General features: G+C 47.7%; 1 protein-coding gene across 5 annotated transcripts in view; it reads left to right on the top strand.

Annotated features, from left to right (window-relative positions):
- Positions 1 to 21,238, top strand: part of rnf175 (ring finger protein 175) — a 46,383-nt gene extending 25,145 nt beyond the window's left edge. For 2 of the 5 annotated variants that reach the window (XM_031832655.1, XM_031832656.1), the window contains 6 exons: positions 1,638 to 1,792; positions 3,531 to 3,638; positions 6,025 to 6,145; positions 11,087 to 11,220; positions 13,868 to 13,969; positions 16,673 to 21,238. In XM_031832655.1, coding sequence (XP_031688515.1) covers positions 1,638 to 1,792; positions 3,531 to 3,638; positions 6,025 to 6,145; positions 11,087 to 11,220; positions 13,868 to 13,969; positions 16,673 to 16,793 — 741 coding nt within the window. In that variant the 3' untranslated portion in view covers positions 16,794 to 21,238. Of the gene's footprint in view, positions 1 to 1,637; positions 1,793 to 3,530; positions 3,639 to 6,024; positions 6,146 to 11,086; positions 11,221 to 12,048; positions 12,529 to 13,867; positions 13,970 to 16,672 lie in introns of those variants that run through there. The other 3 variants (XR_004211079.1, XM_031832657.1, XM_031832658.1) reach the window with 3 other exon arrangements.
- The last annotated feature ends 664 nt before the right edge of the window (positions 21,239 to 21,902 follow it).

The following is a 21,902-nucleotide window of genomic DNA, read 5'->3' as shown; positions in this document are numbered from 1 at the left end:
TCACACAGGACACCGAATAGGACAGGAGAAGTACTCCAGATATAACAAACTGACCCCAGCCCCCCGACACATAAACTACTGCAGCATAAATACTGGAGGCTGAGACAGGAGGGGTCAGGAGACACTGTGGCCCCATCCGAGGACACCCCCGGACAGGGCCAAACAGGAAGGATATAACCCCACCCACTTTGCCAAAGCACAGCCCCCACACCACTAGAGGGATATCTTCAACCACCAACTTACCATCCTGAGACAAGGCTGAGTATAGCCCACAAAGATCTCCGCCACGGCACAACCCAAGGGGGGGGGGGGGCGCCAACCCAGACAGGATGACCACAACAGTGAATCAACCCACTCAGGTGACGCACCCCCTCCAGGGACGGCATGAGAGAGCCCCAGCAAGCCAGTGACTCAGCCCCTGTAATAGGGTTAGAGGCAGAGAATCCCAGTGGAAAGAGGGGAACCGGCCAGGCAGAGACAGCAAGGGCGGTTCGTTGCTCCAGAGCCTTTCCGTTCACCTTCCCACTCCTGGGCCAGACTACACTCAATCATATGACCCACTGAAGAGATGAGTCTTCAGTAAAGACTTAAAGGTTGAGACCGAGTTTGCGTCTCTGACATGGGTAGGCAGACCGTTCCATAAAAATGGAGCTCTATAGGAGAAAGCCCTGCCTCCAGCTGTTTGCTTAGAAATTCTAGGGACAATTAGGAGGCCTGCGTCTTGTGACCGTAGCGTACGTATAGGTATGTACGGCAGGACCAAATCAGAGAGATAGGTAGGAGCAAGCCCATGTAATGCTTTGTAGGTTAGCAGTAAAACCTTGAAATCAGCCCTTGCTTTGACAGGAAGCCAGTGTAGAGAGGCTAGCACTGGAGTAATATGATCAAATTTTTTGGTTCTAGTCAGGATTCTAGCAGCCGTATTTAGCACTAACTGAAGTTTATTTAGTGCTTTATCCGGGTAGCAGGAAAATAGAGCATTGCAGTAGTCTAACCTAGAAGTGACAAAAGCATGGATTAATTTTTCTGCATCATTTTTGGACAGAAAGTTTCTGATTTTTGCAATGTTACGTAGATGGAAAAAAGCTGTCCTCGAAATGGTCTTGATATGTTCTTCAAAAGAGAGATCAGGGTCCAGAGTAACGCCGAGGTCCTTCACAGTTTTATTTGAGACGACTGTACAACCATTAAGATTAATTGTCAGATTCAACAGAAGATCTCTTTGTTTCTTGGGACCTAGAACAAGCATCTCTGTTTTGTCCAGGAGCCAGACAGTGTGTATGACTGATTTTACATCCACTAGAAATATGTATGTGGTTAAAGACACACACACACATACACACACACACACCTGACCTCTGTCTATTTGTCTCTCTCTCTCTGTCTCTGTTTCTGTCTCTCTCTCTGTCTCTGTCTCTCTCTCTCTGTCTGTCTCTCTCTCTCTCTCTCCCCTCTGTCTCCTCTCTCTCTCTGTCTCTCGCTCCCCATCTCTCTGTCTTTCTCCCTCCCCCTCTCTCTCTTTCTCTCTCTCCCTCCCCCTCTGTCTCTCTCCCTCCCCCTCTGTCTCTCTCCCTCCCCCTCTGTCTCTCTCCCTCCCCCTCTGTCTCTCTCCCTCCCCCTTCTCTCTCTCTCTCCAGTTGGTCACCCTGCTCCAGATGTGGGTGGTTCCTCTCTATTTCACTATAAAACTCTACTGGTGGAGGTTTCTCTCCATGTGGGGAATGTTCTCTGTCATCACCAGCTATGTCGTCTTCAGAGCTACACGCAAACCACTGTCCTGTCGGACACCACGGTACGCTGGAGGGAGGGGGGGTTAACCACTGTCCTGGAGGGGGGGGTGGGGTTAACCACTGTCCTGGAGGGGGGGGGTGGGGTTAACCACTGTCCTGGAGGGGGGGGGGTTAACCACTGTCCTGGAGGGGGAGGGGGTTAACCACTGTCCTGGAGGGGGGGGGGGGTTAACCACTGTCCTGGAGGGGGGGGGGGGTTAACCACTGTCCTGGAGGGGGGGGGGGGGGTTAACCACTGTCCTGGAGGGGGGGGGGGGGGGGTTAACCACTGTCCTGGAGGGGGGGGGGGGTTAACCACTGTCCTGGAGGGGGGGGGGGGGTTAACCACTGTCCTGGAGGGGGGGGTGGGGTTAACCACTGTCCTGGAGGGGGGGGGGGTTAACCACTGCCCTGGAGGGGGGGGGGGTTAACCACTGTCCTGGAGGGGGAGGGGGTTAACCACTGTCCTGGAGGGGGGGGTGGGGTTAACCACTGTCCTGGAGGGGGGGGTGGGGTTAACCACTGTCCTGGAGGGGGGGGTGGGGTTAACCACTGTCCTGGGGGGGGGGGGGTTAACCGCTGTCCTGTCAGACACCACAGTACACTGGAGGGGGGGGGGGTTAACCACTGTCCTGGAGGGGAGAGGGGGGGTTAACCACTGTCCTGGAGGGGGGGGGGGGGGGTTAACCGCTGTCCTGTCAGACACCACAGTACACTGGAGGGGGGGGGGGTTAACCACTGTCCTGGAGGGGAGAGGGGGGGTTAACCACTGTCCTGGAGGGGGGGGGGGGTTAACCGCTGTCCTGTCAGACACCACAGTACACTGGAGGGGGGGGGGGGTTAACCACTGTCCTGGAGGGGGGGGTTAACCACTGTCCTGGAGGGGGGAGGGTTAACCACTGTCCTGGAGGGGGGGGGGGGTTAACCACTGTCCTGGAGGGGGGGGGTTAACCACTGTCCTGGAGGGGGGAGGGGGGGTTAACCACTGTCCTGTTAGACACCACGGTGCGCTGAGGGGGGGGGTTAACCACTGTCCTGGAGGGGGGAGGGGGGGTTAACCACTGTCCTGTTAGACACCACGGTACGCTGGAGGGGGGGGGGGTTAACCACTGTCCTGGAGTGGGGGGGGGGTTAACCACTGTCCTGTTAGACACCACGGTACGCTGGAGGGGGGGGGGGTTAACCACTGTCCTGGAGTGGGGGGGGGGTTAACCACTGTCCTGTTAGACACCACGGTACGCTGAGGGGGGGGGGCTTAACCACCGTCCTGGAGTGGGGGGGGGGTTAACCACTGTCCTGTTAGACACCACGGTACGCTGGAGGGGGGGGGGGGGTTAACCACTGTCCTGGAGTGGGGGGGGGTTAACCACTGTCCTGGAGTGGGGGGGGGGTTAACCACTGTCCTGGAGTGGGGGGGGGGGGGGTTAACCACTGTCCTGGAGTGGGGGGGGGTTAACCACTGTCCTGGAGTGGGGGGGGGGTTAACCACTGTCCTGGGTTGGGGGGGGGTTAACCACTGTCCTGGAGTGGGGGGGGGGGTTAACCACTGTCCTGGAGTGGGGGGGGGGGGGGTTAACCACTGTCCTGGAGTGGGGGGGGGGGGTTAACCACTGTCCTGGAGTGGGGGGGGGTTAACCACTGTCTTGGAGTGGGGGGGGGTTAACCACTGTCCTGGAGTGGGGGGGGGGGGTTAACCACTGTCCTGGAGTGGGGGGGGGTAACCACAAGGGAGAGAGGTCATTTACTGTGTGTGTTTTTCAGGATGGTGTATAAATGGTTTCTATTGATCTATAAGCTGAGCTATGCGGTGGGAGTGATTGGATACCTGGTCATCATGTTCACAATGTTCGGCTTCAATGTCTTCTTCAGGTGAGTGCTAGAACACCACGCAGACTATTCCTGACTGATTCCTGACTGATTCCTGACTGATTCCTGACTGATTCCTGACTGATTCCTGACTGATTCCTGACTCATTTTAAGCTTTTTGAGCTCGTTTCAGTTCGTTAATAAAAAATAAAAAAATAATCACCGATTTTCGGGTTTCAAATAATTGTTTTGCTTAACATTGAATGCGCTGTTATGTGGATTGAATGCTGTAACAACACAGAATAAACCCCTAATAGTTGTCACTGACCATTTACTACTGATCACTTATAAACCATCAGTTATTCACATTACTTTTTATAAAATCACTATTTTAGTAGTTCTTCAAAAGTAAATAAGGCTTTTTGACCTCTGAATACCTACTATCAATCTCTTAGATTATGTATTTTCAGGGAGCGATGTTGCTAGGCAACAGCTGCTCTCTGTATCACCTCAGGATCTCACCTCAGACCGGACAAGTAGCTGCGCAATGGATTATGGTCGTTGTAGTTAATGACCACGATTTCTGCGCTATACTATGTGGAATATTGGCCTGTTGGAAACTACAACTCCCTACTACATCTCACAGTTCAGGCTGGATGTGGTTTATCTCTAGAGAAACTACAACTCCCTACTACATCACACAGTTCAGGCTGGGTCTGCTTTATCTCTAGAGAAACTACAACTCCCTACTACATTACACAGTTCAGGCTGGGTCTGATTTATCGCCTAGAGAAACTACAACTCCCTACTACATCACACAGTTCAGGCTGGATGTGGTTAATCTCTAGAGAAACTACAACTCCCTACTACATCACACAGTTCAGGCTGGATGTGGTTAATCTCTAGAGAAACTACAACTCCCTACTACATCACACAGTTCAGGCTGGATGTGATTTATCTCTAGAGAAACTACAACTCCCTACTACATCACACAGTTCAGGCTGGATGTGGTTTATCTCTAGAGAAACTACAACTCCCTACTACATCACACAGTTCAGGCTGGATGTGGTTTATCTCTAGAGAAACTACAACTCCCTACTACATCACACAGTTCAGGCTGGGTCTGATTTATCTCTAGAGAAACTACAACTCCCTACTACATCACACAGTTCAGGCTGGATGTGATTTATCTCTAGAGAAACTACAACTCCCTACTACATCACACAGTTCAGGCTGGATGTGGTTAATCTCTAGAGAAACTACAACTCCCTACTACATCACACAGTTCAGGCTGGATGTGAGCTCACAGAAAACAACCTAATTCAAGTCATTGTTGGTCAATTAGTTGTTTAAAAAAACAAAAACATAACTGATATTTCGGTTTAATCGCTCAGCACTAACATACAAAAACACACACGCACAGAGAGAGACACACACACACAGACACACTTTAAATAAACTTGATTTGGCGTGTATCCGAAACAGCACCTGACCCACCCTATTCCCTAAATAGTGACTAGAGCCCTATGGGTGCCATTTTGGATCAAAAACCTATTAACGTTGTGATGTGTTGTAGGATCAAGGCTGAGGGCTCTATGGATGTGTTATTGGGATCAAGGCTGAGGGCTCTATGGATGTGTTATTGGGATCAGGGCTGAGGGCTCTATGGATGTGTTGTGTTATAGGATCAAGGCTGAGGGCTCTGGATGTGTTGTAGGATCAAGGCTGAGGGCTCTATGGATGTGTTGTAGGATCAGGGCTGAGGGCTCTATGGATGTGTTGTAGGATCAAGGCTGAGGACTCCATGGATGTGTTGTGTTGTAGGATCAAGGCTGAGGACTCCATGGATGTGTTGTGTTGTAGGATCAAGGCTGAGGACTCCATGGATGTGTTGTAGGATCAAGGCTGAGGGCTCCATGGATGTGTTGTGTTGTAGGATCAAGGCTGAGGGCTCCATGGATGTGTTGTGTTATTAGGATCAAGGCTGAGGACTCCATGGATGTGTTGTGTTGTAGGATCAAGGCTGAGGACTCCATGGATGTGTTGTAGGATCAAGGCTGAGGACTCCATGGATGTGTTGTGTTGTAGGATCAAGGCTGAGGACTCCATGGATGTGTTGTAGGATCAAGGCTGAGGACTCCATGGATGTGTTGTGTTGTAGGATCAAGGCTGAGGACTCCATGGATGTGTTGTAGGATCAAGGCTGAGGGCTCCATGGATGTGTTGTGTTATTAGGATCAAGGCTGAGGACTCCATGGATGTGTTGTGTTGTAGGATCAAGGCTGAGGACTCCATGGATGTGTTGTAGGATCAAGGCTGAGGACTCCATGGATGTGTTGTGTTGTAGGATCAAGGCTGAGGACTCCATGGATGTGTTGTAGGATCAAGGCTGAGGACTCCATGGATGTGTTGTAGGATCAAGGCTGAGGACTCCATGGATGTGTTGTAGGATCAAGGCTGAGGACTCCATGGATGTGGGCGTTATCATGCTATTCTATGGTCTGTACTATGGAGTGATGGGACGGGACTTTGCTGAAATCTGCTCCGACTACATGGCCTCAACTATAGGGGTGAGTCTACACGTATACAGTGTTTCACATACAGTATACACACAGAGTATCTGATGTAATTGTTGTTGTACTAGGGGAGGGGAGAGTTTTTGGCCCGAGGACCAAATCAGGATTTCAAAATTCAACGGAGCCCCGCACATATATTTTTTTTTTTTGGGGGGGGGGGGGGTCTACTTTGTCAATAATCAATCTGCGGGCCAGAAAAAGGGCAGTCATTTGAAAATATATATAATTTCTACAAACTCGTTCAAGAGTGGCCGAGTGGTTTTTATCAATTTGTTTTACTCAAACCTCCTACGGGCTGTAGTTTACCCACTACTTATACACTGCTCAAAAAAATAAAGGGAACACTAAAATAACACATCCTAGATCTGAATGAATGAAATATTCTTATTAAATACTTTTTTCTTTACATAGTTGAATGTGCTGACAACAAAATCACACAAAAATGATAAATGGAAATCAAATGTATCAACCCATGGAGGTCTGGATTTGGAGTCACACTCAAAATTAAAGTGGAAAACCACACTACAGGCTGATCCAACTATGATGTAATGTCCTTAAAACAAGTCAAAATGAGGCTCAGTAGTGTGTGTGGCCTCCACGTGCCTGTATGACCTCCCTACAACGCCTGGGCATGCTCCTGATGAGGTGGTGGATGGTCTCCTGAGGGATATCCTCCCAGACCTGGACTAAAGCATCCGCCAACTCCTGGACAGTCTGTGGTGCAACGTGGCGTTGGTGGATGGAGCGAGACATGATGTCCCAGATGTGCTCAATTGGATTCAGGTCTGGGGAACAGGCGGACCAGTCCATAGCATCAATGCCTTCCTCTTGCAGGAACTGCTGACACACTCCAGCCACATGAGTTCTAGCATTGTCTTGCATTAGGAAGAACCCAGGGCCAACCGCACCAGCATTTGGTCTCACAAGGGGTCTGAGGATCTCATCTCGGTACCTAATGGCAGTCAGGCTACCTCTGGCGAGCACATGGAGGGCTGTGCAGCCCCCCAAAGAAATGCCACCCCACACGATGACTGACCCATCGCCAAACCGGTCATGCTGGAGGATGTTGCAGGCAGCAGAACGTTCTCCACGGCATCTCCAGAATGTCACGTCTGTCACACGTGCTCAGTGTGAACCTGCTTTCATCTGTGAAGAGCACAGGGCGCCAGTGGCGAATTTGTCAATCTTGGTGTTCTCTGGCAAATGCCAAACGTCCTGCACGGTGTTGGGCTGTAAGCACAACCCCCACCTGTGGACGTCGGGCCCTCATACCACCCTCATGGAGTCTGTTTAAGACCGTTTGAGCAGACCATGCGCATTTGTGGCCTGCTGGAGGTCATTTTGAAGGGCTCTGGCAGTGCTCCTCCTGCTCCTCCTTGCACAAAGGCGGAGGTAGCGGTCCTGCTGCTGGGTTGTTTCCCTCCTACGGCCTCCTCCACGTCTCCTGATGTACTGGCCTGTCTCCTGGTAGCGCCTCCATGCTCTGGACACTACGCTGACAGACACAGCAAACCTTCTTGCCACAGATCGCATTGAAGTGCCATCCTGGATGACCTGCAATACCTGAGCCACTTGTGTGGGTTGTAGACTCCATCTCATGCTACCACTAGAGTGAAAGCACCGCCAGCATTCAAAAGTGACCAAAACATCAGCCAGGAAGCATAGGAACTGAGAAGTGGTCTGTGGTCACCACCTGCAGAACCACTCCTTTATTGGGGGTGTCTTGCTAATTGCCTATAATTTCCACCTGTTGTCTATTCCATTTGCACAACAGCATGTGAAATGTATTGTCAATCAGTGTTGCTTCCTAAGTGGACAGTTTGATTTCACAGAAGTGTGATTGACTTGGAGTTACATTGTGTTGTTTAAGTGTTCCCTTTATTTTGTTGAGCTGTGTATATTATGTTGTTGTTGCTGTACTATAACATGTTGTTGTTGTTGCTGTACTATAACATGTTGTTGTTGTTGTTGCTGTACTATAACATGTTGTTGTTGCTGTACTATAACATGTTGTTGTTGTTGCTGTACTATAACATGTTGTTGTTGTTGTTGTACTATAACATGTTGTTGTTGTTGCTGTACTATAACATGTTGTTGTTGTTGCTGTACTATAACATGTTGTTGTTGTACTATAACATGTTGTTGTTGTTGTACTATAACATGTTGTTGTTGTACTATAACATGTTGTTGCTGTACTATAACATGTTGTTGCTGTACTATAACATGTTGTTGTTGTTGTTGTACTATAACATGTTGTTGTTGTTGTTGTTGTACTATAACATGTTGTTGTTGCTGTACTATAACATGTTGTTGCTGTACTATAACATGTTGTTGCAGTACTATAACATGTTGTTGTTGTTGCAGTACTATAACATGTTGTTGTTGCAGTACTATAACATGTTGTTGTTGTTGCTGTACTATAACATGTTGTTGTTGTTGCTGTACTATAACATGTTGTTGTTGTTGCAGTACTATAACATGTTGTTGTTGCTGTTGCAGTACTATAACATGTTGTTGTTGCAGTACTATAACATGTTGTTGTTGTTGCTGTACTATAACATGTTGTTGTTGTTGCTGTACTATAACTTGTTGTTGCTGTACTATAACTTGTTGTTGCAGTACTATAACATGTTGTTGTTGTTGCAGTACTATAACATGTTGTTGTTGTTGCTGTACTATAACATGTTGTTGCTGTACTATAACATGTTGTTGCTGTACTATAACATGTTGTTGTTGTTGCAGTACTATAACATGTTGTTGTTGCAGTACTATAACATGTTGTTGTTGTTGCTGTACTATAACATGTTGTTGTTGTTGCTGTACTATAACATGTTGTTGCAGTACTATAACATGTTGTTGTTGTTGCAGTACTATAACATGTTGTTGCAGTACTATAACATGTTGTTGTTGTTGCAGTACTATAACATGTTGTTGTTGTTGCAGTACTATAACATGTTGTTGCAGTACTATAACATGTTGTTGTTGTTGCAGTACTATAACATGTTGTTGCAGTACTATAACATGTTGTTGTTGTTGCAGTACTATAACATGTTGTTGTTGTTGCTGTACTATAACATGTTGTTGCAGTACTATAACATGTTGTTGTTGTTGCTGTACTATAACATGTTGTTGTTGTTGTTGCAGTACTATAACATGTTGTTGTTGCTGTACTATAACATGTTGTTGTTGTTGCTGTACTATAACATGTTGTTGTTGTTGTACTATAACATGTTGTTGTTGTTGCTGTACTATAACATGTTGTTGTTGTTGTTGTTGCTCTACTATAACATGTTGTTGTTGTTGCAGTACTATAACATGTTGTCGTTGTTGCAGTACTATAACATGTTGTCGTTGCTGTACTATAACATGTTGTTGTTGCTGTACTATAACATGTTGTTGTTGTTGCTGTACTATAACATGTTGTTGTTGTTGCTGTACTATAACATGTTGTTGTTGCTGTACTATAACATGTTGTTGTTGTTGTTGCTCTACTATAACATGTTGTCGTTGTTGCAGTACTATAACATGTTGTCGTTGCTGTACTATAACATGTTGTTGTTGCTGTACTATAACATGTTGTTGCTGTACTATAACATGTTGTTGCAGTACTATAACATGTTGTTGTTGTTGTTGTTGCAGTACTATAACATGTTGTTGTTGTTGCAGTACTATAACATGTTGTTGCTGTACTATAACATGTTGTTGTTGTTGCTGTACTATAACATGTTGTTGTTGCTGTACTATAACATGTTGTTGTTGTTGCAGTACTATAACATGTTGTTGTTGTTGCTGTACTATAACATGTTGTTGTTGTTGCAGTACTATAACATGTTGTTGTTGTTGTTGTACTATAACATGTTGTTGCTGTACTATAACATGTTGTTGTTGTTGCTGTACTATAACATGTTGTTGTTGTTGTTGTTGCTGTACTATAACATGTTGTTGTTGTTGCAGTACTATAACATGTTGTTGTTGTTGCTGTACTATAACATGTTGTTGCTGTACTATAACATGTTGTTGTTGCAGTACTATAACATGTTGTTGTTGCTGTACTATAACATGTTGTTGTTGTTGCAGTACTATAACATGTTGTTGTTGCAGTACTATAACATGTTGTTGTTGTTGCAGTACTATAACATGTTGTTGTTGTTGCAGTACTATAACATGTTGTTGTTGTTGCTGTACTATAACATGTTGTTGTTGTTGCAGTACTATAACATGTTGTTGTTGTTGCTGTACTATAACATGTTGTTGTTGTTGCAGTACTATAACATGTTGTTGTTGTTGCAGTACTATAACATGTTGTTGCTGTACTATAACATGTTGTTGTTGTTGCAGTACTATAACATGTTGTTGTTGTTGTTGTTGCAGTACTATAACATGTTGTTGTACTATAACATGTTGTTGTTGCTGTACTATAACATGTTGTTGTTGTTGCTGTACTATAACATGTTGTTGTTGTTGTTGCAGTACTATAACATGTTGTTGTTGTTGTTGCTGTACTATAACATGTTGTTGCAGTACTATAACATGTTGTTGTTGCAGTACTATAACATGTTGTTGTTGTTGCTGTACTATAACATGTTGTTGTTGCTGTACTATAACATGTTGTTGCTGTACTATAACATGTTGTTGTTGTTGCTGTACTATAACATGTTGTTGTTGTTGCTGTACTATAACATGTTGTTGTTGTTGCTGTACTATAACATGTTGTTGTTGTTGTTGCAGTACTATAAGATGTTGTTGTTGTTGTTGTACTATAACATGTTGTTGTTGTTGCTGTACTATAACATGTTGTTGTTGTTGTACTATAACATGTTGTTGTTGCTGCTGTACTATAACATGTTGTTGCAGTACTATAACATGTTGTTGTTGTTGTTGTTGCAGTACTATAACATGTTGTTGTTGCAGTAATATAATTTGTTGTTGTTGCAGTACTATAACATGGGAGGAATGCCGTCCAGGAGCCTGACAGATGATATCTGTGCAGTGTGTGGTCAGAAGATCCTCGTAGACGTGGATGAGGAGGGGATTATAGAAGATACCTACCAACTCTCCTGTAACCACATGTATCCTATCCACTAGGCTTGGGCAGTATACCATATATTCCGTGTACTGGGGGATTTGGAAAAAGCTGGGATGGTTTTTCAATACTGTCAATACGTTGAAACTAATTATTTGAAGATTTAATACTTTTTTTAAATCTTTTTTTTGTTCAATACCTTAGGAGATAAAGCCGATTGCGTTCTTCGTTTCACCTGTCACATTATTTTTTTAATTATGAAAACGTACCATAGTTCCCCAGAACAGTTGAGCCAGTCACGTGTTAGTTTTGTAAATAGCACAATGCTAGAAAGCAGGAGCAGGTGAATCCACAGTGTTCTGTATCTATTGGGGAGTCTCTGTTGTACGGCGCACATGAGGTGATGAAGTTACACTTGTATGTAATTCACTACTAAATGTAAATCACTACTAAATGTAAATCACTACTAATTGTAAATCACTACTAAATGTAATTCACTACTAAATGTAAATCACTACTAAATGTAATTCACTACTAAATGTAATCCACTACTAAATGTAATTCACTACTAAATGTAATCCACTACTAAATGTAATCCACTACTAAATGTAATCCACTACTAAATGTAATCCACTACTAAATGTAATTCACTACTAAATGTAATCCACTACTAAATGTAATCCACTACTAAATGTAATTCACTACTAAATGAAAATACTACTAAATGTAAATCACTACTAAATGTAATTCACAACTAAATGTAATTCACTACTAAATGTAATTCACTACTAAATGTAAATCACTACTAAATGTAATCCACTACTAAATGTAATCCACTACTAAATGTAATCCACTACTAAATGTTTGCCCTCAGATATCTTCTAATGGCTTTCTGCCAGAAGTCAAAGAGCTCTGGATGAGTTCTGTACAGCCGCCATGTTTTCCCTGTGCTTCCTGCTAGCGTTTGTTTCTTCTCCCATCTGCTCCCATCTGCTCCGTGTACACATGCAGCTCTTCCTTCAATTTGTTAACTTTTTGTTTTCGCTCGTTAGCATTTAGCTAACAGCGTCTGTGATATCCCTATTAGTTTGTGCTAATTTTGTTAGCATTCTGGTATTAGAAGCCCAATGGGATTTTCTTGCGTTTCTAGCGCCCCCTTTTGTGCTATGCCGGTAATACCGTGGATACCGCCCAAGCCTACTATCCTCACTGCACTGTTTGGATTATAGAAGATCAGCTCTCCTATCCTGTATGTTATGTCACACTCCCTCCTCTCTCTCTATACTCCCTCCTCTCTCTATACTCCCCCTCTCTCTTTCCCCTCCTCTCTACTTCTCCCCTCCCCCTCCCCTCTCTCTTTCCCCTCCTCTCTACTTCTCCCCTCTCTCTTTCCCCTCCTCTCTACTTCTCCCCTCCCCTCTCTCTTTCCCCTCCTTTCTACTTCTCCTCCCCCTCCCCTCTTTCTTTCCCCTCCTCTCTACTTCTCCTCCCCCTCCCCTCTCTCTTTCCCCTCCTCTCTACTTCTCCTCCCCCTCCCCTCTCTCTTTCCCCTCCTCTCTACTTCTCCCCTCCCCTCTCTCTTTCCCCTCCTCTCTACTTCTCCTCCCCCTCCCCTCTCTCTTTCCCCTCCTCTCTACTTCTCCCCTCCCCTCTCTCTTTCCCCTCCTCTCTACTTCTCCCCTCCCCTCTCTCTTTCCCCTCCTCTCTACTTCTCCCCTCCCCTCTCTCTTTCCCCTCCTCTCTACTTCTCCCCTCTCTCTTTCCCCTCCTCTCTACTTCTCCCCTCCCCTCTCTCTTTCCCCTCCTCTCTACTTCTCCCCTCTCTCTTTCCCCTCCTCTCTACTTCTCCCCTCCCCTCTCTTTCCCCTCCTCTCTACTTCTCCTCCCCCTCCCCTCTCTCTACTCTCTCCTCTCTCTTTCCCCTCCTCTCTTCTTCTCCTCCCCCTCCTCTCCCCCTCCTCTCTACTTCTCCTCCCCCTCCCCTCTCTCTTTCCCCTCCTCTCTTCTTCTCCTCCTCTCTTCTTCTCCTCCCCCTCCTCTCTCTATACTCCCCCTCTCCCTTCCTCTCTCTCCTTCTCCTCTCTCCCCTCTCTCTGTAAATGGCGCCCGTTTTCCTATATAGTGCCCTACTCTTCCCTTAATTACTGCACCAAATCGATTCCCATATAAACGGAATGTCAGTTTACTTCCTGAATTTACTCTAGGTTGAAGATAATAAAGGTTAAGACAACATAATAATTCCATGCAGAAGCGTTTGAAAATAAACAAATTCATTGGACTAGCGCTGGAGCAAAAACGACTGGTATTGAATATTAGCAGTACAGAAAGTTCACCGTCAAAGTGGAAAATAAACACAATCAAAGAGATTGTTTTTGTTTGTTAACTTCTCAGAAAACCCATAGCATAAGTAATTTAAATGTTTGTCTGATTATCTACAACCACGTTATTAGAGTCCCTGACTGCTAGTCACGTTTTCAATGCAAACGCTAACGCTGCCTCATGGCATTATTATGTTGTCTTAACCTGTATTTTTCGATCTTCAATTTACTGGAATAGAACCCAAACCTGCAACTGAAGATGCCCAGCGAGTGTTAGCATGGAGGCTAACTGTCCCATGATTTCCTATGTGAAATGCTAATAATTTTACACTAGTCTTGTTGTTGTGGATTCTTTAACGCCAACTCTGCCTCCAGATTCCACGAGTTCTGTATCCGTGGCTGGTGCATTGTGGGTAAGAAGCAGACGTGTCCGTACTGCAACGAGAAGGTCGACTTGAAGAGGATGATGAACAATCCGTATCCTTTCATTGGCAGAGGCGACGAGAGCCACAGAACACCGGGATTGGCTGAATCTGAGAGCATATCTTACACACACACTTATTCTTATTGACTTTTAAAATTGTTGCATGTTGTGTTTTTATATTTTTGTTCAGTATAATTGTAAAAGAAAATGCTGTAAAACATGTATAAAACTATCATTTTGATCTGATGGATGGTCAGTGGTTGTTTATTATAGTTTTAACCATGTTTTGAGGCTATTCAGTGTTTCTTTACAATCATACATTGTTTACAAACAATGGAGTAAAGCAGGCTTACATGCTGACCGCTCGCTTGCGTGCTGACCGCTCGCTTACGTGCTGACCGCTCTCTTACGTGCTGACCGCTCGCTTGCATGCTGACCGCTCGCTTACGTGCTGACCGCTCACTTACGTGCTGACCGCTCGCTTACGTGCTGACCGCTCGCTTACGTGCTGACCGCTCACTTACGTGCTGACCGCTCGCTTACGTGCTGACCGCTCGCTTACGTGCTGACCGCTCGCTTGCGTGCTGACCGCTCGCTTACGTGCTGACCGCTCGCTTACGTGCTGACCGCTCGCTTGCGTGCTGACCGCTCGCTTACGTGCTGACCGCTCGCTTGCGTGCTGACCGCTCGCTTACGTGCTGACCGCTCGCTTGCATGCTGACCGCTCGCTTACGTGCTGACCGCTCGCTTACGTGCTGACCGCTCGCTTACATGCCGCTTGCTTACATGCTGACCGCTCGCTTACATGCTGACCGCTCGCTTACGTGCTGACCGCTCGCTTACATGCTGACAGCTCGCTTACGTGCTGACCGCTCACTTACGTGCTGACCGCTCGCTTACATGCTGACCGCTCGCTTACGTGCTGACCGCTCGCTTACGTGCTGACCGCTCGCTTACGTGCTGACCGCTCGCTTACATGCCGCTCGCTTACATGCTGACCGCTCGCTTACATGCTGACCGCTCGCTTACGTGCTGACCGCTCGCTTACGTGCTGACCGCTCGCTTACGTGCTGACCGCTCGCTTACATGCCGCTTGCTTACATGCTGACCGCTCGCTTACATGCTGACCGCTCGCTTACGTGCTGACCGCTCGCTTACGTGCTGACCGCTCGCTTACGTGCTGACCGCTCGCTTACATGCCGCTTGCTTACATGCTGACCGCTCGCTTACATGCTGACCGCTCGCTTACATGCTGACCGCTCGCTTACGTGCTGACCGCTCGCTTACGTGCTGACCGCTCGCTTACATGCTGACCGCTCGCTTACGTGCTGACCGCTCGCTTACGTGCTGACCGCTCGCTTGCATGCTGACCGCTCGCTTACGTGCTGACCGCTCGCTTACGTGCTGACCGCTCGCTTACATGCTGACCGCTCGCTTACATGCTGAACCGCTCGCTTACGTGCTGACCGCTCGCTTACGTGCTGACCGCTCGCTTACATGCCGCTTGCTTACATGCTGACCGCTCGCTTACGTGCTGACCGCTCGCTTACGTGCTGACCGCTCGCTTACGTGCTGACCGCTCGCTTACATGCTGACCGCTCGCTTACGTGCTGACCGCTCGCTTACGTGCTGACCGCTCGCTTACGTGCTGACCGCTCGCTTGCATGCTGACCGCTCGCTTACGTGCTGACCGCTCGCTTACGTGCTGACCGCTCGCTTACGTGCTGACCGCTCGCTTACATGCCGCTTGCTTACATGCTGACCGCTCGCTTACATGCTGACCGCTCGCTTACGTGCTGACCGCTCGCTTACGTGCTGACCGCTCGCTTACGTGCTGACCGCTCGCTTACGTGCTGACCGCTCGCTTGCATGCTGACCGCTCGCTTACATGCTGACCGCTCGCTTGCGTGCTGACCGCTCGCTTACGTGCTGACCGCTCGCTTACGTGCTGACCGCTCGCTTACGTGCTGACCGCTCGCTTGCGTGCTGACCGCTCGCTTACGTGTTGACCGCTCGCTTACGTGCTGACCGCTCGCTTACGTGCTGACCGCTCGCTTACATGCCGCTTGCTTACATGCTGACCGCTCGCTTACATGCTGACCGCTCGCTTACGTGCTGACCGCTCGCTTACGTGCTGACCGCTCGCTTACATGCCGCTCGCTTACATGCTGACCGCTCGCTTACATGCTAACCGCTCGATTACGTGCTGACCGCTCGCTTACGTGCTGACCGCTCGCTTACATGCTGACCGCTCGCCATCGCGTGCATGTAGATTCCCCTGAATTTATGTAGATATTCTAAACTAAGTGTTTTCATAACTTCCATAGGGTTTTTCCCCATACCATTTCAATTCAATAATGAAGAGACAATTCAAGTGACCCTGGCTTTATCAAAAGATAGCTACCTACATAACCAGCAATGACGTTATCTAACGAGCCTGGTCTACATAACAAACAATGACGTTATCTAACGAGCCTGGTCTACATAACCAGCAATAGCGTTATCTAACGAGCCTGGTCTAAATAACCAGCAATGACGTTATCTAACGAGCCTGGTCTAAATAACCAGCAATAGCGTTATCTAACGAGCCTGGTCTAAATAACCAGCAATAGCGTTATCTAACGAGCCTGGTCTACATAACAAACAAGTTTATAAGTTGTATTCTTCAAGAGTCAATCACTGTATATAATTAATTTGGAATTCCACAAATGGATGTACCAATTGCTCCTTAACGCCTACTCCCCCTCCTCCCCCAGATGGGAGAGAACACATGTCCTGTACGGGCAGCTCTTGGATTGGCTGAGATACCTTGTTGCCTGGCAACCCATCATCATCGGAATAGTCCACGGAATCAACTTCACCCTGGGGCTGGAGTAGTAGAACTCTGGGATGATGATCGCCTTGCAGAACTCCCTCCCCGGAACTCCCTCTCGGAACTCCCTCCCCGGAACTCCCTCCTCGGAACTCCCTCCTCGGAACTCCCTCCCCGGGACTCCCTCCCCGGAACTCCCTCCCCGGAACTCCCTCTCCGGAACTCCCTCCCCGGAACTCCCTCCTCGGAACTCCCTCCTCGGAACTCCCTCTCGGAACTCCCTCCTCGGAACTCCCTCTCGGAACTCCCTCCTCGGGACTCCCTCCCCGGGAACTCCCTCCACCGGAACTCACTCCCCGGAACTCCCTCTCCGGAACTCCCTCCTCTGAACTCCCTCCTCGGAACTCCCTCTCGGAACTCCCTCCTCGGAACTCCCTCTCGGAACACCCTCCCCGGAACTCCCTCCACCGGAACTCACTCCCCGGAACTCACTCCCCGGAACTCCCTCTCGGAACATTTGGAATCCGTGCATTTAATTTATTCAAACCCCCCCTAACACAAGTGTTTATTTATGATCTGTAAATGATGTACTTTATACAATGCTTGCATCCCAAATGGTACCCTATTCCCTATATAGCCTGCTCCTTTTGGTTAAATGTAGTGCACTGTAAAGGGGATATGGAGCCATTTGGGATGCAGACAATGTCAAGTGTGAACTACGATGGGTTTCTTTACCATTGCGGTTTGTTCTACAGTTTACACTCCGCAGATACACTGGTATCTGGTATACCAAACCTGATGACTGACCTCTCTGTCCCAATACCAAACCTGATGACTTCTCTCTCTGTCCCAATACCCAACCTGATGACTGACCTCTGTCCCAATACCAAACCTGATGACTGACCTCTCTGTCCCAATACCAAACCTGATGACTGACCTCTCTGTCCCAATACCAAACCTGATGACTGGCCTCTCTGGCCCAATACCCAACCTGATGACTGGCCACTCTGTGCCAATACCCAACCTGATGACTGACCTCTCTGTCCCAATACCCAACCTGATGACTGGCCACTCTGTCCCAATACCAAACCTGATGACTGACCTCTCTGGCCCAATACCCAACCTGATGACTGCCCTCTCTGGCCCAATACCCAACCTGATGACTGCCCTCTCTGGCCCAATACCCAACCTGATGACTGGCCTCTCTGTCCCAATATCCAACCTGATGACATCTCTCTGTCCCAATAACTGACCTGATGACTGACCTCTCTGTCCCAATACCCAGCCTGATGACTGACCTCTCTGTCCCAATAACCAACCTGATGACTGACCTCTCTGTCCCAATACCCAGCCTGATGACTGACCTCTCTGGCCCAATACCCAACCTGATGACTGACCTCTCTGTCCCAATACCCAACCTGATGACTGGCCTCTCTGTCCCAATACCCAACCTGATGACTGACCTCTCTGGCCCAATACCCAACCTGATGACTGGCCTCTCTGTCCCAATAACCAACCTGATGACATCTCTCTGTCCCAATAACCGACCTGATGACTGACCTCTCTGTCCCAATACCAAACCTGATGACTGACCTCTCTGTCCCAATACCCAACCTGATGACTTCTCTCTCTGTCCCAATACCCAACCTGATGACTTCTCTCTCTGTCCCAATAACCAACCTGATGCATTAGGTAGTGTGAAGCAAAGTGTTGGCCATGCATACTAAGTAGTGTAGTGTGCACCGTTAGTCACCACCACAAAAAGCTGCTTTGTCTTTTTAAAACCTGTTTGATTGAACTTTATGCACCCTATTTATGCACCCTTTATGCACCCTATTCCCTATGTAGTGCACTACTTTAGACCTGAGCCCCTATAGGCAATATGGTTTGCACACTTATTTAGCCTGGGGAAGTCACATCTCTTGTTCAAGATAGATAAGATTAACTCAGAGTTTCAGTTCTGATCTAGGATCAGTTCAGCCTTTAATGAATCAGATTAAATGGACGGGGGACCTGGTCCTAGATCAACACTCCTACTGATCTAGGATCAGTTTAATGAATTAGAGCAAATGGACAGGGACCTGGTCCTAGATCAACACTCCTACTGATCTAGGATCAGTTTAATGAATTAGAGCAAATGGACAGGGACCTGGTCCTAGATCAACACCTCTACGGATCTAGGATCAGTTCAGCCTTTAATGAATCAGATGAAATGGACGGGGGGGGGGGGACCTGGTCCTAGATCAACACTCCTACTCTGTGAATATGGTTCCAGGGATATAGTTTACAAAATCTGATTTCTAGGATAATATTTATTTACGTTGAATACTATAGGATGTAGGGGTAGGGTGCCATATTGGAAGGACTGTGTCACATTCAACAAAAACAAAAGGTGCCTCTGTGTTGACGTGTTGCACGTATCACATACACGCTGTGTCCAAAACGGCACACTCTTCCCTACATAGGCCACTACGTCATTCCATTAAATATATAGTGTACCACTTTTTGAACTGGTCAAACCGAAATGGCAACCCATTCACTACACAGTGCCCCAGTGCACTACTTTAGACCAGGGCTGTAGGGACCTATTGGAATAGGGTTTCAGACCAGGGCCCCAGTGCACTACTTTAGACCAGGGCCGTAGGGACCTGTTTGAATAGGGTTTCGGACCTGGGCCGTAGTGACCTATTTGAATAGGGTTTCAGACCAGGGCCGTAGGGACCTATTGGAATAGGGTTTCAGACCAGGGCCGTAGGGACCTATTGGAATAGGGTTTCAGACCAGGGCCGTAGGGACCTATTGGAATAGGGTTTCAGACCAGGGCCGTAGGGCACTATTTGAATAGGGTTTCAGACCAGGGCCGTAGAGACTTATTTGAATAGGGTTTCAGACCAGGGCCGTAGGGACCTACTGGAATAGGGTTTCAGACCAGGGCCGTAGGGCACTATTTGAATAGGGTTTCAGACCAGGGCCGCAGAGACTTATTTGAATAGGGTTTCAGACCAGGGCCGTAGGGATCTATCTGTAACCTGCAGGATAAACTCTATGCCATAGAACGGACCTCCCAATTCAAGTCAATGATGGCATACTGGGTGTAGAGGTTCCATTTTTATATTCCAGACCTGACCGATAAAGAGCTGTTGGCTATATGTTTTCCTTTTTTAAACCTCTCATCTATGACCTCTAGGTGTTTCAAACCTCTCATCTATGACCTCTAGGTGTTTCAAACCTCTCATCTATGACCTCTAGGTGTTATAAACCTCTCCTCTACAACCTCTAGGTGTTATAAACCTCTCCTCTACAACCTCTAGGTGTTTCAAACCTCTCATCTATGACCTCTAGGTGTTATAAACCTCTCCAGGACCTCTAGGTGTTATAAACCTCTCCTCTAGGACCTCTAGGTGTTTCAAACCTCTCCAGGACCTCTAGGTGTTATAAACCTCTCATCTATGACCTCTAGGTGTTTCAATCCTCTCCAGGACCTCTAGGTGTTTCAAACCTCTCCAGGACCTCTAGGTGTTTCAAACCTCTCTAGGACCTCTAGGTGTTTCAAACCTCTCTAGGACCTCTAGGTGTTTCAAACCTCTCTAGGACCTCTAGGTGTTTCAAACCTCTCTAGGACCTCTAGGTGTTTCAAACCCCTGACCTAGCGCACCTAATTCAAATAGTCAAGGGCTTGATGATTGGTTGACAAGTTGAATCAGGTGTGATAGCTCTGGAATAGTTCAAATACATGGAACGGCTGGAGAACCCAGAGGAGAGGTTTGGAACTGCTGGAGGTCCCAGAGGAGAGGTTTGAGAACGGCTGGAGGTCCCGGAGGAGAGGTTTGGAACGGCTGGAGAACCCAGAGGAGAGGTTTGAGAATGGCTAGAGGTCCCAGAGGAGAGGTTTGAAAACGTCTGGAGAACCCAGAGGAGAGTTTGAGAACGGCTGGAGGTCCCGGAGGAGAGGTTTGAAATGGTTGGAGGTCCCAGAGGAGAGGTTTGGAACGGCTGGAGAACCCAGAGGAGAGGTTTGGAACGGCTGGAGGTCCCAGAGGAGAGGTTTGAAAACGTCTGGAGAACCCAGAGGAGAGGTTTGAGAACGGCTGGAGGTCCCGGAGGAGAGGTTTGGAACGGCTGGAGAACCCAGAGGAGAGGTTTGGAACGGCTGGAGGTCCCAGAGGAGAGGTTTGAAAACGTCTGGAGAACCCAGAGGAGAGATTTGAGAACGGCTGGAGGTCCCGGAGGAGAGGTTTGGAACGGTTGGAGGTCCCAGAGGAGAGGTTTGGAACGGCTGGAGAACCCAGAGGAGAGGTTTTGGAAAGGGCTGGAGGTCCCGGAGGAGAGGTTTTGGAAAAGGCTGGAGGTCCCGGAGGAGAGGTTTGGAAAAGGCTGGAAGTCCCAGAGGAGAGGTTTGGAAAAGGCTGAGCTATATGTTTGCCAAACAACTTTACACGTCTGTTTCACACACAGGAAGGTATTGCAGTTGAATCACAATTCATGTTGATTAAAACAAATGATAATGAAAGATTTGTATTTCTGTGTGTAGTAACCAGGTATTATTATGAACTGTGTTAGTTTAGAGGTGTTACAGGGTGAAAGATGGGGGTAACAGGAAGAGGAGGAGTCGAAGGGCAGTGGGATGGATGACAGGAAGAGGAGGAGTCATAGGGCAGTGGGCTGGATGACAGGAAGAGGAGGAGTCATTAGGGCAGTGGGCTGGATGACAGGAAGAGGAGGAGTCATTAGGGCAGTGGGCTGGATGACAGGAAGAGGAGGAGTCATAGGGCAGTGGCCTGGATGACAGGAAGAGGAGGAGTCAAAGGGCAGTGGGCTGGATGACAGGAAGAGGAGGAGTCATATGGCAGTGGGCTGGATGACAGGAAGAGGAGGAGTCATAGGGCAGTGGGCTGGATGACAGGAAGAGGAGGAGTCATAGGGCAGTGGGCTGGATGACAGGAAGAGGAGGAGTCAGAGCAGTGGGCTGGATGACAGGAAGAGGAGGAGTCATAGGGCAGTGGGATGGATGACAGGAAGAGGAGGAGTCAAAGGGCAGTGGGCTGGATGACAGGAAGAGGAGGAGTCAAAGGGCAGTGGGCTGGATGACAGGAAGAGGAGGAGTCAAAGGGCAGTGGGCTGGATGACAGGAAGAGGAGGAGTCATAGGGCAGTGGGCTGGACGACAGGAAGAGG

The sequence above is a fragment of the Oncorhynchus kisutch genome, linkage group LG9 (genome assembly GCF_002021735.2).
Source record: "Oncorhynchus kisutch isolate 150728-3 linkage group LG9, Okis_V2, whole genome shotgun sequence".
Lineage (NCBI taxonomy): Eukaryota > Metazoa > Chordata > Actinopteri > Salmoniformes > Salmonidae > Oncorhynchus > Oncorhynchus kisutch.
Note: the sequence above shows the minus strand (reverse complement) of the source record. Positions and strands in the feature narration are given on the sequence as shown.